This window comes from Dicentrarchus labrax, unplaced genomic scaffold (genome assembly GCF_905237075.1).
Source record: "Dicentrarchus labrax unplaced genomic scaffold, dlabrax2021, whole genome shotgun sequence".
Classification (NCBI taxonomy): domain Eukaryota; kingdom Metazoa; phylum Chordata; class Actinopteri; family Moronidae; genus Dicentrarchus; species Dicentrarchus labrax.
Window position 1 is genome coordinate 7037582 of NW_026136720.1, and position 16005 is coordinate 7053586.

The following is a 16005-nucleotide window of genomic DNA, read 5'->3' on the forward strand; positions in this document are numbered from 1 at the left end:
AGGATATTATTTTTAGAGCTGCAACAATTCCTTCTTGTTCACACTCCTCTAAATGAAGACCCTCTCAGCATTGAATCCCTCCCCAACAGATAAGCCATTTCAACTGCACTTTTAAATACAGATCTGTTTAGACGTGTGGAATATTAGTTATGTGAATATGACCAAGCAAAACTCGGGGCTGCAATGCTGCACACAGAACAAGCTGTGCTGACAATGACAAACACTAACTTGTTGCATAATAATTAGACAACACAGGGAACATTGTTGGCTTCTCAAAAAAGCCTCAACATAACCAGAGCAGCTTTGCAGAGGCAACATGAGACACTTAGGGAGGGAGACACGTAGGCCGGGAATGAAGAGAAGGGCAGGGTTGCAGAGCAGAGGAGGGAAAAGATAAAGAGAAATGGTATGCAAAAGACAGGAAGTCAGGAGTCACCGTTTGCTTCACAGATCTTCTCCCTCCATCGCTCTTTATGTAGGCTAATCTCTTCCATCTCACCTCCCAGAGATGGCCAGCTCACTTAGCCTCATTTAACCAGCTAACAGCCGGTAATAAATCAGCACACACTCCTCTCACCTCTAATCTGTAGTAGCCTGTTCTGCTCGGCACACTCCCCCTGATATATGACTCAGTCCACTCTGGCTTCCAATAGGAGGCAGCTACTGTGGGTAGAAAACCTCTTTTGGGAGTATGGGTTCAGACGGCTACCAGAAAACAAGGCCGAGGACATCAAATTGGAAGGTTAAGGATGAAACCGTAAAGAAAGGGTAGGCCAAAGAGACTTAAGCCCTTCAAACACAGCCTGTTCACGGTGGGAATTTTTGCGCTGTCATGCCCGGCGGGTCATTGTTGTTCCACCTCTGAGCCGGCAGCAGAGGTAGTAACAGAGTCAAATCGGCGTGTGTGTGAAAAGGGTGAGGCTGCAGGACGGGACACACGTGTGTGTAGTTTATGTGTGTGTGTGAGAAGCGGACCAGAGAAAAAAAGTGAGCAGTGAGGTTGTCAGTCTGGCAGTAAATGTACAGCGTTGGTTACAGTTTGTCAGTGAATAGAGGCCGCAGCTTCTCAAAGTAAAGCTCGCCTGAGCTATCTATTTAAAAAAAAAAAATACACACACTAGGGCGGCATTATGCCGGCATTGTTTGGTTCAATGTAAAAAAGCAAAGACAGCAAAATGGCTAAATGCCCTAACATAGCAATACCAAAATGGGTTTTTCCATACCTTAGTTTGGCTAATATAAACAGTTTTCATCAATTTCATCATTTAAAAAAACCCAAAACTCACAGAATCTCACAGCTTGCTAGTTAACTTGCTAATAGATTACATTTTATGGTGAAACAGTCATGTGAGGATACTGTAGAAACAGAAAGACACAGTATGCCTCTCAGATTAATATTGCAATTTGTCACAGACAGATTGAGTTGGATGTGACAGTGAGAAGGAACTTCCTTCCCCCTGGCTTCCTGGATTAAACTGTGGCAAAGTGAGCTGCTGGCCTCGCTCCCACACTCCTGGACTCCTCATAATACCCCACGCTCCCAGCCAGTCTTAAGCGCAGCTAGCTTTTAACCTAGCTCCTAATGCTACCAGGCTGTTGGCTCAGTGTTGGTATTTACCGTGAGCCATCCAGCTCGGAGTCCACCGGTGATTAGAAAGGCTTTTGGAAAGGTCACGTTCAGCAGGTCTGCGGCTGGGAGCACACAACAGAGGAGAAAAGGCCAGTGTTGTGCCATCACGGCAGACACTGGCTGCGTTATAATGAAGTGCAGAAGTGTGTGTATGAATAGGACAGCACACGGACAGAGCATGTTCCCCAGAGCTGCCCTATGTAAACCCTCAGTCAGTCAGACTTATCTGTGTTTACAGACACACACACGCACACACACACACACGCACACACACTTCCTCAAGGGGATATCAGAGGCCTTATAGGGGTCAAATCCTCTGATGTGCTTCTTGTGTTTTTGTGTTGTGTCCAGCCTTGAGCTGTTCTGCCTCACTCCTGGGAGGCCTTGTCAGCAGCTCCCATACAGTGACCCCAACCCAGCAGCGGAAATCAGATGACCCTGAACACCAGCTCTCTTTCGGTTATTCCTTTGCCTTCATTCCAAGACAAACTCTACTCTGGAAAACATCTCCCTCCTCCTCCACATCCTTTTTTAGATGTGAAGCTCCTCATGGAGACGGCTTGTGACACACTACTGTTTAGCAGGTTGTCCACAAAGGGCCTGTGTTAGATCTGCAGATGCAGAGATGTTGTTCTTGCATCCGTCAAGTGAAGAAAGTAATAGCTGATGCAATTTTAACATTTGCGGCCCCTCCAGGCAACGAGCGTAACAGCTACTTTTATTCTTCAGCTGTTTTTGTGTGCATGATTTTAAAAGGTATTACATTTAACAATTACAACACCTACGACATGTGAAGACTGGCAGCTTTTCTCTGTTTTATATAATTGTCTATGGAATATCTGTTCATCAGACAAATAAGACGTATAATGAAAGTAATCATTAGGTGCAGCCATGGTCTTCAGATGGTCCACCTCTGGAGTAAACACCTGTGTGAAACCTGTATCTGAATCGATCAAATAGACGTTTGCTGAAAAGTTATTTCTGGAAAATTGATTAAAAGAGTTTATTATGTTTACTAAACCTGCCAGTCCAATTTGCTGACGCTGTTATTTTCCTCACTGTTAGGTTGAACGGGTTTGACACATCGTCACGGAGCGATATTTGAGGGGCGTGGATTTGGGTGTTTTACATCAATTACGTTTTAATTAACTCCTTAACAAGGACGTTTTAAGATCATTCGACATCAGCGCTACACCCTCGCTCCTCCCCTCACTCTATCTCTGCCCATATGCTGTCTGCTCCCTCCCTCCCTCAGTTGGCTGTCATGGCGGCAGGAAGTTGAGGAGATGTACAGGCCATATGTGCATATCAGAGCCATACGGCAGGGTTGTCAGCAAACACACGAAGCATATGGCTGCTGGTGCTGGCCTGTCAGCTATTAAGCTAGTTCAGTTTGATCGCTGTTTCCCTCTAATCTGACTCACTGCTGTTTAATTCCTTTCCTCAACCAGCATCCACATGTGCTATAAGAATGTTAACAGACACATGCATGTACAAATGCACACAGAGAAAGATAAAAAAGGTGGGTCTTTCTCTTGTATATCTTCCTACGGGTTGCTGAATCTATTCCCTTTCTTCCTGCCAAGCCAGCCTCTTGTTTAAACCTGTCCAACACACCTCACCACACCTGCTCATGTGTTACAATGATCAGTAACACCTGACACCTTTTAGTGCACCATTTCTTCAGTTGCAGCCAAGGCAGGGGGATAAAGTCCCATTTTTCTTGTTTTATTTTGTTTCCCTGGCACTTGCACTGTTAGTCGTAGATGGTGAGGAGCATGATTACTATAAAGTTTACTGGTATGTTGATGACCTGAGGATTTACCTTTCCCCTACTCATTCATTCATTCATTCATTCATTATAAGTCTCTCAAAGACAGGACCATCAACTAAATTAGTAAATTCCGTTCAAGGAAACATGGCACCTCCATGACACATAGATCACATGAATGAGCCACAAAGTGAGACAGACAATAAACAGAAAGAGACACACTATACCCAGTTAACGTCTTACTGAGTAGTGGTAGTAGTGCAATTTAAGATGAGCTCTATTCCGTGCTTCCCAGTTGGTGAAGTAAAGGAAACTCTTCACAGATTAAGCCCAGATCTGTCAATGTTCAGTAAAAATATGCAATCTTGAAATCGGGACTAACCGCCCAATGACACAAAAATATGAATCCAGTCCTCAGCTGAGTTGAGCCATTTTCACAAGTCCAGAGAATCAGGTCTCCTCCAGCGCGGGGGAGGAGGCCTCATTTGTAATGATGACTGTACATTTACAAACACAAACCTCAAATCTTAACTGTGATGGAAGCTGAGAAAGGTGATAGAAACAGAGGGCAGCCTTTGACCCTGGACAGCGAGGCACTGGCTCTGCTCCAGTGAAGACTGTCAGTGAAGTCAGCTTAACCACTTTGAAACCAGAAGGTGTTAAAACCTCCGATACCGGCGTCGGTATCGTTGTAACTAACCTAAAGGAGAACTTCATGCCCAAAACAATTTGTATTTGTATATCCATTAAAAACAGCAGTATTTCAGTATGGGGGTTCACCTTATTATAACTACAGTTGCTTTGCTGCAACTCCTATAATCCCATTGAGAGAGGGTATGCATGGCACACAGGGCTGATCTACATACATGCGCACAAACACTAACATGCATACCTGTACACAAAAATGCATGACTACACACACACACACACACACACACACACACACACACACACACACACACACACACACACACACACACACACACACACACACACACACACACACACACACACACACACACACACACACACCTACATATATACAGAAGAGCCAGAGGGGAAGGGGTGGGTAGTTGATTAAAAGGGGGATAAAGAAAATAGCAGAATGCTGCGGAAAGAAGAAAGTTTAGCGGAAAAAATGAGCAGTACAGAGATGAACTTGGCTCCCTGAGGCGTGTGTGCTTTTAAAGTGTGTGTGTGTGTGTGTATACTCCACTTGCGTACCCTGATGCAACGCAGAGATCTCTAATCCAATTACAGTTCAGACCGGCCTAGCGGCCTAGCCTCAGCCACCAAGGACAAACCTAGCAAGCTTACACCGACGCTAGCAGCCCACCGGCTCTGCACAGATTTAGCAGCTCACCACTCGGCTGAAGCCGCGCCCGAGGGTGCTGACCACATCTTGGTGAAGAATAAATAAAACCACCCAGAATTAAAGGCTTCCTCCTCCAAGACAAATTAGGTCTCTTATCTCATTGATTTAATGAGGACCTACTGTTCTGCTGGGCAAATACTCAAAATCTTGGTTTTACGGTTTTGGGAATCAAACCAATGAATGCAAGATCCAGAGAAGGAATGTTTTTATTTCTCTATCCCCTGTGTTCGCTTTTCCTCCATTTCTGACCTGCACTCGGCTCCAAACTCCATTTCTCTCACTGTCACCGGCAGTCCGGGCCCCTGCTGTTAAATCTCCCTCTCCGTCCTCTATTGCAGACCTCTGCTGTTTCTAATCTAGCTCTCTGACCCACGCTGCCGCTTCCCATTTATCTCCATATCTCACCTATCGTCTCTGCACTACTATCGTTTCCCTCCTTCCCTCGCTCTTTACCCGCACTTTCTATATTCTCCTGCTGCTCTCCCCTCCTTATCAGCTGCCCTCTCTTCCTCTGTCCCCTCTTTCCTTTTCTCTGGCGTTTTTTCAATTTGCACTGCGCCTGCACCGCATCTGCCCATCTTTGTCTCTGCATTTTACTTCCCAACTCTCCATTTTATTGCCTCTGTGTGTTAGTTAGTTGTTAGCCGGCCAACTGAAACACTTCTGATCACATATTAGTGACATTTATGGAGGCGGACCAAAGAACGCCTGCACTGAAGTCAGTCACAAATGTTAATTCACACAGAAAAGTCCAGTTTTTTGCTAATTTGACCGTTAGACGAGATTGTCAGGATCTGTTTTAATCAGATTAAGGTCACTGATTTGTCACCTTGTATGTTCACTTTGTAATTAGAGCAGCACATTGCAATGTCTGGAAAATAAAAAACTGTTTCCACAAGTCCACCCTAGAAGATTTAAGAGAAAAAGACACTGGTTAAATGCCAGACTAATGTTCAACAGCTCCTTTTGCTAATTAACCCAAAGCTGTGGGGCTGATCTGACCTCTACTGATAAGGGTTATATGTGTGCCTATTAGGTATTACCATCACATTTAGATTATTTTGAAAAGGCAAATGTAAATTCAAAAATTAAATGTGCCTCTACCCAAAGAAGAAAGGTATCATTAAATGTAATTTACAGCCAGAACTGAATATGAAACACTGCAACCAGTCCTAAAATAAATGCAGGGTGTTCTGCAGGGTGTCCCTTGTGGGTGGATGGCAACAACAACCCAAAATCCTGCTGCAGGGGGGTTCAACTTATTTTAGCTGATCTTAAGACAGCTCTAGCTGGCAGCAGTCCACGACTATGATACTCTCTGACAGAACAGTAGCTGCTCCCAGGCCCGTGGAGGCCCATCCTGCTATTGTATGAACCAGTTAAGTCGAGAATCTGTGTGGCAATATTGGCTTGAACTTAAAGAACATGCTTTTAGAGAAAATGTCCTCCTCCCACCAATAACAAGAGATAGAAGGCGAGAGAGAGAGAGCAGCTGATTTGTCATGTCTGTTCCTGCCCTCTGTCAGGCTTTTCTTTTCACCCCTGTCTCTCCATCCGTTTGCAGTGCCAGTTGCGCGAGCTGGGCAGGGCTGTCCAGAGCGTTACGAAAGAGTAAACACCGTCACAGCATGGTGCCACTCTCCTGCCAAGTGAAACACACACACACACACACATACGTGCGCGCACACACACACACACACACACACACCAGGAGCAACACAACAACAGTGTGGCCCAAATGGGCAGAACGTCTTCATAGTGAAAGCAAATCCGAAATGGGCGTGACAATTGATATTTAAATGTACAGGTGCATTATATAAAAAGGTCTACAGTGTACATAAGTGGTTACCTCACCATATGCATCAGAGGCTGCTTGCTAAATGTCAGCAAACTGTGCAGTTGACATTGTGAAATGCAGCCTGTTCAAGCTTTTGAACAGGTCAGGACCCATTTGAGTGGGCGGAGGAGCTTCACAAGCACAGCCAGCTCAGGTATTGAGTTGGGTTGCATTTGCAGCCTCTTGATCCATCACAGTATTGGGTTGCACCATACTCACAGAGCGTGTACTGTCCTCAGGCTTTTGAAACCTCATCTTCACTCAAACATGCTGGCAAAAAAAGGGGCAAAAAGCACCACACCTTGCAAGAGTTTCCATCTCAAGTGCTCGCGAAAGTGCTTAATACAGCCGTGCATGCATTTGGATTCTCCAATTATCCACTTATGCATATTCAGTGAAAGGCAAACTGCAGAGTCATTCTGGTATCACGTTCATTTCTAGGCCTCTCCTTGTCCCTGCCTCTGAGAAAAGGGGAAGGGAAGACAGGAAAGTAGAGAGAAGCGTCTCAAGAGACAAAACCAGAGGGTACAGCAGTATTCACTCAGGAGCGTGTCTACGTATGTGTGTGTTCTTGTACCCAGGCTATTTGACTCCTCAAAAAGGCATTCAATAGAGCCTTTATATCTCCCTCAATGATGCACACTGATGTCCTAAAAAACACTCCATGATACACTATTGTGTCTTCAAGCCTGGGGAAAGGCTCACTTAGCATTCACTCAGACCAGCTACAACATGGCACAGTATTTTAACCAATACTAACTTAAATTAGTTGTGGTAGATTTGCAGTTTAACGTCACTTAATTCAAGACACACAGTGGCTCTTTCTGTATCAACTGCAAACAATACTCGCTGGAGCTGCTAGTCATGGTTACTAGATCAACTACTGGCTCTAGGTGTCACCTTCCTGTGAAACCTGAAGTCATCGACACCTCTGAACTATGACAGATGAGCTTTTACGGTGTGGCAACGGCCACCTCGGCTCACTTCTGTGCTGCTGAGGAAGAGGAGGGATCTGCTACTGTTTGCCGCCAAATAACAGCCTTGATGAGCAGTGAACACCGGCAAATGTCAAGGAAGGGGGCTGATGTCAGGGAGGGGAGCTGAGGACTTGTTTGTTTAGACTCTGCCCCTCCAGCTCTGCTTTGCTTTCCACTGTTTTCCTTCCTATGTCCCTCACAAAAACAGCACGATAGAGCTCGTACAATAAAGCTCGGCGTATAGTCTATCCTCCTACATGATCAGCTTCGAGTACAGCCAACACCCTGCTAGCCTTTGCTGTTAAACATTTCTCGGAGAAGGCTGACGCTGCCCTGGGCCTGTTCAGCGCTGCCTTGCTCTCTGCAGCGGAACAGTCTAGCTCGGGCAGCAGTCAAGCACGCAAACGTCTCTGCACATCAGCATCCCGAGAGAGAGAGAAGAGAATTAAAGGGAGAAAGAGAGAGATAGATAGATAGAGGTAGGGAGGGAGAGAGAGAGAGAGAGAGAGAGAGAGAGAGAGAGAGAGAGAAACTGAGCCAAGGACTGAAAGACAGAGTGAGTTGGAGGGTTGAAAGTGACTGAAATGCCCTTTCTGGGGAGTAAACAAACCATCTAGTCATCCAGCCAATCCCTCAGCATGGCAGCACATCCCGGTAGAACAGCCTGAGGCCTGCCGCTGAGCCCCAGGCCAGGGCCCAGCTCCATTGAAGCGAGGCAGTGTTGATCTTAGTTTCAATTGGAAAACTGAGTTACATAAACCAATGATGAGAGAAGCATTCATCCCTGTATAATTGATTGCAACCCAATAGAAATGTCTTGTAATAAATACCGATTGGATCTTTTTTTGTTGATTCTGTGTCATAAATGGTGTGTAAGGTAATGTCGGGCTCTAGTTTTTGGGTTGGGCTGGTGTGAGCCACATTAAGGGGTGTTTCTTCCTCTTGTATGTAAATAGAGATGGACAAATTATTATTTAAATGTGTGTAATTCATCAACATCCAGTCCACACCTATCTGACGGTCTTAAATTTGTTTTATGAGGCATTTTAAGCTTCACAAGAAGGTATAGTAGTAGTTATTGCATGACTACAAGGGGTATGTGCATGACCCCTATAAAATGCAATGCAATTTTTCTGAGCATTGAGCAATACAAAACCCTTTTTTGGAAACTGATCATGGATCTAACACCATCAGTAAAAGGAAGTCGCTTATGCAAAACAACTGGTGTGAACCATGGAGTGGTTTTTCTCAGGGTTGGGTTTTGATGAGAGCTGATGTGTGCTGAGATACTGGGCTAACTGCCACTCACAACATGAGATGAATTTGTAAAACTACACCGCATTACTGTCATTAAAGGTTTGGCTGCCTTACATGGTCTCCAACATCTTGGCCTTGGGTGTGTAGTCGTAAAGTAACTTCAGTGCCAGACACAATAAATTGATTCTTAATAGAGCAGGGTTCTTACTGCGGGCTCTGACAAATGGGAGAGCCAACAGAAGTTCCCAGTTCACTGTAACAGTAACAAGCTAGTTAAAAGCTCTTTCTTTAGACCTTCTGATAAGCTGACTGCTACACCACCCTCAGGTTGGTCCTAATATCAGAACAGTGTGCCAGAGAAACACTGCAGATGATTGTAAAGCTTGAAATAAAAACAGCAAAGTCAGCCTCCATCCTTGTATATAGACCAAGCAATGCAGTGACAGCGTTGGTTAGTTTCTATTCTCGAGCAGGTGACTGCTTTGAGACGATGTCTGCTCATCTGTCACAGCCTATTATCAGCCCTGTATCTGCGGTGCAAGCAGCGGAAGCAGCCACCTGGGCCGAGGCTGTGTGCAATGGTGTGCGCACGTGTGTCGACGTGCGTGTGGAGATGGAAATAAGGCTGTGGGGTTGCATAAGGACAGGGTTGCAGTGTGCAAAAATACCCAGTGGGAGCTTCTAGGTATACATGCAGAGCAAGGCAAAAGCAGAAAAAGGGATGTTACTCAAACACACAGACTTTATCATAAAACTACAACCCCCGTCACCCAAAACGCTACCACAGAGATTCTCATGCTTGGGTTCAGGACCGCACGTAGAGATCAGTTGATATGACTATACAGACATTTCTCAGACCCATTTTTGACCTCTTTTGGATATATTTTCTTACATTCCTAATACAGTCCATGCACCATTTCACTGGAATATGGTTGCAAGGAATCTGCTTGGGTAGAGCTGCTGAAATTGTTTAAATTAGATACCGCGTCGCAAGTGTTTTCCCCGCATTTCATCGATTATAAAAAACTTCAAATGGAGACACAAGAGTCTGCTGCATAATTCAAATTCTACTGGGGTATGTTATGGCCATCAGTTATCTTAAAAAGGTTTCGTCTTTGTACCTGACAATGAAGTTTTTACCCACTGGAAGTTAGTCTGCTGAGTGCTGCTACAACACCCTTGAAGCACCCTTGAGCCTCATCCATGGAGAAGACACCAGCCACAACAGTTACACCACAGTTCGTATGAATATTCAGAGCACTTCCTGCACTACAATTGCTAAATCGATCAGTTAAATCCGAAATACAAGTCACTTGATTGAAATTAAAAATCACAGCAACAGAACTGAAGTACGGTCAGTTTCTTTCCGCCATGCTCTGTGTGTCTCCTAGCGGCCTTATCTACAAAATTATATGCAAAGGTTGCACGCCTTCTTTTTTTGGAAGTAACCTTTTAAACATTTGATGATTCAATAAGGTGGTTTCATGCTCATCTATGTGTTAGAGAGACTCCAAAAAGGCCAATCAGCCAAAATGGAAAATATGAATGGGACTGATGTTGTTGCAGAAACCCTCTGGTGCCAGATGTGATTCCACCCATTTTCCTACTCTATAAATACGATCAAAAACTGTAACAGAAAAAGATCCGACTAAGCAATAGTCTCTAATCCATGTGGTGTTCTCTCAATGCTTTTAAACTGAAATACAGAATCTGTCCCACTGCTGTGGTCGTGAGAGTTTCGTCAAATAAGAACGTGCTCATGGGCCACATAACAGTTGAGAAAACAATGTGAGAACAAGCACGGGGGGTAAATAGCTACAGTAAGACGTCTTTTTCGGAGATAAGCCACAGCGATGAGACAGAACATTGCAAACAGACACTGTAGAGGAAGCTCAGCCTATAAGTGGTTGTGGTAAATTCCCCTTCTCTATCTGCCATCAGACCAATCACCTGACATCATCTTTACCCTCGTTCTTTATTTTTAACAATTTTAGCTGACAACATGAAAGGTCAAAGAGGAAGAGACGAGTACACACAGACTCTTGAGTGGTAAAGAGCTCGGCCGCCTCCGACTGAAGCTGTATTTGGTGTTGTTTGAAATTTTCCAATACTGGTGCTAATATGATACCCATATTTTATGACCTATACAAAAAAAAACTTTTTCAATAGTTTATTTTGAGGAAGATAAACACATTTTCTTTACAAAACAAACCAAATTTCACAAACATATCAGTGTTTAATGTCGTCCCACAAGAACTTTGCCAAACATGACAAAATAAAATGAGCAAAACTATGTTTTAAATTACTTAAATAATCTGACAAAAACTCTAAACATCGTGCCTAAAATGTGTTTTCCACAGACTGAGAAGATACAACAAACAAGCCCCTTTTTACTGGAATCTTTCATACCATTGCTTGCATTACTCCACTGATGTAGGGTAATGATACGCTGCCTTTTACACCATTAAGTCACAGGTGATGCAGTGTGAGCTAAGTGTACATTAAATCTGACTCTTTGCTCCAGGTCAGGCGGCCTAAAGCGGCGCTCCACTTAGCCGCAGTAGTTTCCATTCTCCCGCTCTTCGTTCGGCATTACCAATCCATCACTCAAAAGCAAAAGGGGATTAAACATCTGTCAAAGCCTGCCCGTTTCACCCAGCAGGAAAAAGACACATTGAGGCGTCGTGCATCCCCCCCCCCGGTGATTTAACGTCCTGTCTGACTCTGTTATTGTGTTATTTGGAGCTTCCTGCTGAAACCGCAGACAAGAAATTCTGTTCTTGTGAATTTGTCACCCACCGTAAGTCCTCCTATCACCGTCTCTATGTCCCCTTCTTTCAGTCTATCCACCATTAGTAGGCCGTCATGTGCTTTTTATCTGCTACAGACCTCCATTTGATTCCCTGTGGAGCTTCATCCTTCCCATCAGCTGCTCCACCCCTTCCCCACCTGCTCATTCTTCTGGTTTCCTCCCTACTCAACCCTTCCATCAAAAGCCCTCACGTCCCATTACTCCATCCTTTTCCTTCTCATCCATCGGTCAAAACAAATACCGTCTGCCATCCCTCCATCCCCATCTTAGATCACCCTGCCTTTCCCGTTTTCAGTCTCTCCTCTGTCATTCATCACGCTTCTTCCTTCCTCCCTTTCTCTCTTTCTCCTCAAATCAGCTGCTTTCACCACTCTATCCCTCTGTCCTTCCATCACCCTTTAGCTCTCCTGCACTCCCTCTCTTCTCCCCCCTTACTTCCTCCCTCCATCGGTTCTGGCTGCAGCGTCCTTCACCCTGGGTCTGTATTCAGAGTGATTACATGCTTGGTTAACTCATTCATGGACTCCACTCTGTCAGTGACGCACGCTGGACGCATGCCTGCTTGCTTCCAATGCAATCAGCTCACTCACACACAAACACCCATACACACCTTGCCCGCACATATAAACAATAGACAACGTGTGACTTTAACATGCAGGTAAACACAAACTCTCAAAAATACAGAAACGCTGTTAGTCTTGGTCGGTGCGGTAAAGGTGTTACAGCTCCACAGACAGCTGGCACTGATAACACATTGTAGATACCCCACTTCACTTGTAATGAATAAACAATTGTAGTTCATAGATGAGCATGACTCATTTATCTGTGAGAGTTTAGAGCATGACAAACGACTTAATTTAAAGGGCGCCACTCCACACAAGAAGATTCAGTAACTTCCTTAAGATGGAGAATATGAATTAATGCCGATTACATTTAGTAACATCCATGATAATCCTGACCGCAGACGGTGGCCTTCTCTTTCACTCGTATGCAGTTCTTCCCTTTCCTCACTTCCTCCAACGGCGAGACGTGACTGGGTGGTGCTTTTGAATTCCTAACAGATCACTAAGCAAACCAGCTTATGGCTGACAGCACCAACCGTTTGGGCAAAAATTTATAATTATTTCATGCGAGTGACTTAGGGGAAAAAGGAAGAGGAGGTTTAAGATCTATAAAATCACATTTACAACTGAGAGAACTGATGCAACTTGAGACGAGTCAATGCAAGAACCAGTTACCAAAAACAGGAAAACAAGTGTCAGAAGGAGAAAAAAAAAAAAAAAGACAGAAAGCTCTCAGAGAGTGAGCACTTTTATCAAAACTGCACAACGTGTTCAGGGATTATAGTTTATGTGAATAGGCCGTGCATTGAAAAAGGAAATACCAAGAACACATCCTTATTTTTCTCAGGGTCATTCAAATTTAATGTTTGCCGGGACTGGATGAAATGTAATGTTGCTCATACACCTCACGGTTCAGGAGTTATGACTGAGGATGTTAACAGTTTCACAAAAGTGGCAATGAGGTGTCGCCTTCTGCACACAAAACTCACCACATTTTCCTCTGCCTGTGGCCTAACTGTCTAATCTGTCAGGCACTTTAACTGACTGACATACAGAGAGCATTTCTTAGCAAAGGTATTAGTAAACACTAGTATTCTGGTTGGGGGGGGACGTATAGAGCGGACTGCATCGTTATCTTTCAGATAAAATGTCCTGATGTGAAGAAACACCCCTGTCAACATGCCTCCACCCTCCCTCAGTCCTGATCTGGCCTCACACTGCTGCGACCAGCCCCGTCAACCTGATAACCAGTCAGCAAATAAAAAAAACAAACAATAACCTCACAGCGACACATCTTACTTGTGCAAGTCCAAACCTTTTGTGACACGCCAAAAAAAAGGGCCTGATGTTTCTCCTGTGTGGAAACATATCTGATCTCACTGCGTTTCAGTGACACTAAAGCTGACCACGTGGATGAAACCGTGTTAAAATACAGAAAAGGGAAATCACAAACACACCTTGGATTGTGAGTCCCCTCCTTCACTTAACTTAGATTCTGTGCAAACAGCGTAGTGTTTGCACAGCAAATACATAAGTAAATGCAAGATAACGCATATGAGCTCTGCAACAGCAGTCTGGGGCCGGTAAGTTACTCTATCGCTCACACTGATGTCAAGAGGTTAATCCTGAATACAGTCATCACGGCCTTGATGTTTTCTTGGCTGTATAGCAAGTGTGAGACTGACTGACATCTCGAATACAAGTCGTACTAACCACCAGCTCTCCCTTAAACGCATCACTTGAAACAAAAAGTCACACATCTGCGTCTGTCAACCGTCACCTGCAGCATCAAGGCAAAAAAAAACTACACAAAGCAGGGAATAAACACAATATGTACACACACACGTATATATGTGTGTGTGTGTGTGTGTGTGTGTGTGTGTTGTGTTGTGTGTGTGTGTTGTCTGTGTGTGTGTGTGTGTGTGTGTGTGTGTGTGTGTGTGTGTGTGAGCACTGCAGTCAACCCCACTCTGCGTAATGTTTATTCATCCATCCTCCAAGGTTGCCCATCTCTCAAGCACGAGAACTACAATCTCCATCAAGTGAGCTGGTTGACACTGGAGCCTCTGTTGTTGTTGTTGTTGTTGTTGTTGTTGTTGTTCCCTAAAATGTAGCTCATTAATTAAGCAACGTTAAAGTTAGCATGCTTGCTAACGGCAGTTCCCTTAAAAAATAAAGCAGCCAGCGCACCTTGCAAAGGAAATAAACCACCTCCACCCTCCTCCTCCTCCTCCTCCTCCTCCACCCCCGGGCACAGCCGCGTTAGCAGGACTGACAGGCTGCTAACATTAGCCCCCTCGCTGCGTTAATCATTCCTATAAATACGATCCCTGTGCAGCGACCTGGCCTCGCAGATATCCTCACGACCTAAATCTGGGCGCTGCCATCGTTGGCTCGATAGCTGCAGGCCACAGAGAGGACCCCCCCGGGCCCCGGCCCCCCCCACCGGGTAACCTCAGGTTGGGTTGCCAGCTTTGCTACCAAGCTAGCATAGAGCTAAGCTAAAAGCTAGGGCAACATGCTACCCCCACCAGCCCCCCCCACACAACCCCAGCCCCCCCACCACCTCCTCCTCCACCTCCTCCCCTGCTTATGGCTACAAGGATGCGGTTATAAGTGGACATTTGACAGTATTCAAACCCGACAGTGCACCTGTCTGACCCCGTGGTGTCCGCCCCTGTGCACCGGGGCGGACTGCGCAGTAGCCCCGGTGCACGGAGAGAGAGAGCTGGGTGAGTTAGCGGTCGGTACTCACCCCATCAACCAATCCATGGCGCTGTTCTGGAGCTAGCTTTTAGCTAACGTTAGCAGGCAGGGGATAATAAAAAAAAAAAAAAATCCACCAAGGAGCTGGAGGCGACCCCCTCGAGTTTATCCAGCCACCACCCCTCGCTGCCCTGGTTGCCTGGCTCCCTGGCTCCCCCCCCGAGTCCCGTCGCTCTCTCCTCGGGTCCCGTCGCCTCGCTGTCGCTCTCCCCCAGCTGCTGGATGCTACAGCCGGTCAGACACACACACACACACCGCCGCTTTAAACTTGGAGCGATTGTCCTTGTTTTGCTCCTCAGCTAGCTCGGATCATGAAGTGGCAGTAACACGAGTCAGATCGGTGTGTTAGCTGGTGACGGGGAGCGCAGCGTTGAGTGACTTTGAGCACGAAGGAGAGCAGGAGGAGAGCAGGAGGAGAGCAGGAGGAGAGCAGGGCACCGCTGTGTGGCTCTCGCCTCGCCTCGCCTCGCCTCGCCTGGAGTCGCCGGTGTGCAAGTGCCGCCGCCGCCGCCGCCGCCGAGTGAGGCTCGTCTGCTGGGTCGCCGCTGGTCAATCCCCGGTAACCTCTGTCATGAAGCCTTGTATGGCTGCCGTGTTTAGCTGACAGCCTGAACCTCCACTGGAGCCGCTGCTGTGTCTGTGCGAAGTCTAAATCGGAGTCCGGAAGTAAACACAAACCCGACCCACTGTCCCTCCTGTGCGTAAAAATGCGTGTCACGCAGGGCTGTGTGAACATGGATGCAATGGGATATGTAGTGAGTTTGAGTCCCAGTAAAAAGCTTGATGGTGATTACATCTGCTGTTCACGTACAGTTGAGTTTAACGTGAGTTATAACACCTGTGATCTTATTCTAGGGCAGTGCGCAGATGAAATTAAGATTTTAGTGCCGCAGTTCTCTTTGAAAACCAAGGACAATTAGACAATGCATGCAACTGCCCCCGGGGGCCACAGACCCCCAGGGGCCCCAAATGTCAATGGGTTTTGGTAATTTGATTTGTTAGGGTATTTGCACCTCA

At 45.7% G+C, this 16005-nt stretch overlaps 1 protein-coding gene across 1 annotated transcript in view; it reads right to left on the reverse strand.

Annotated features, from left to right (window-relative positions):
* mob2a (MOB kinase activator 2a) overlaps positions 1 to 15638 on the reverse strand; it is a 61344-nt gene extending 45706 nt beyond the window's left edge. The window contains exon 1 of the mRNA XM_051380762.1: positions 14978 to 15638. Within this exon, the coding sequence (XP_051236722.1) occupies positions 14978 to 14994 (17 nt within the window). The 5' untranslated portion in view covers positions 14995 to 15638. The remainder of the gene's footprint in view (positions 1 to 14977) is intronic.
* Positions 15639 to 16005: the final 367 nt, after the last annotated feature.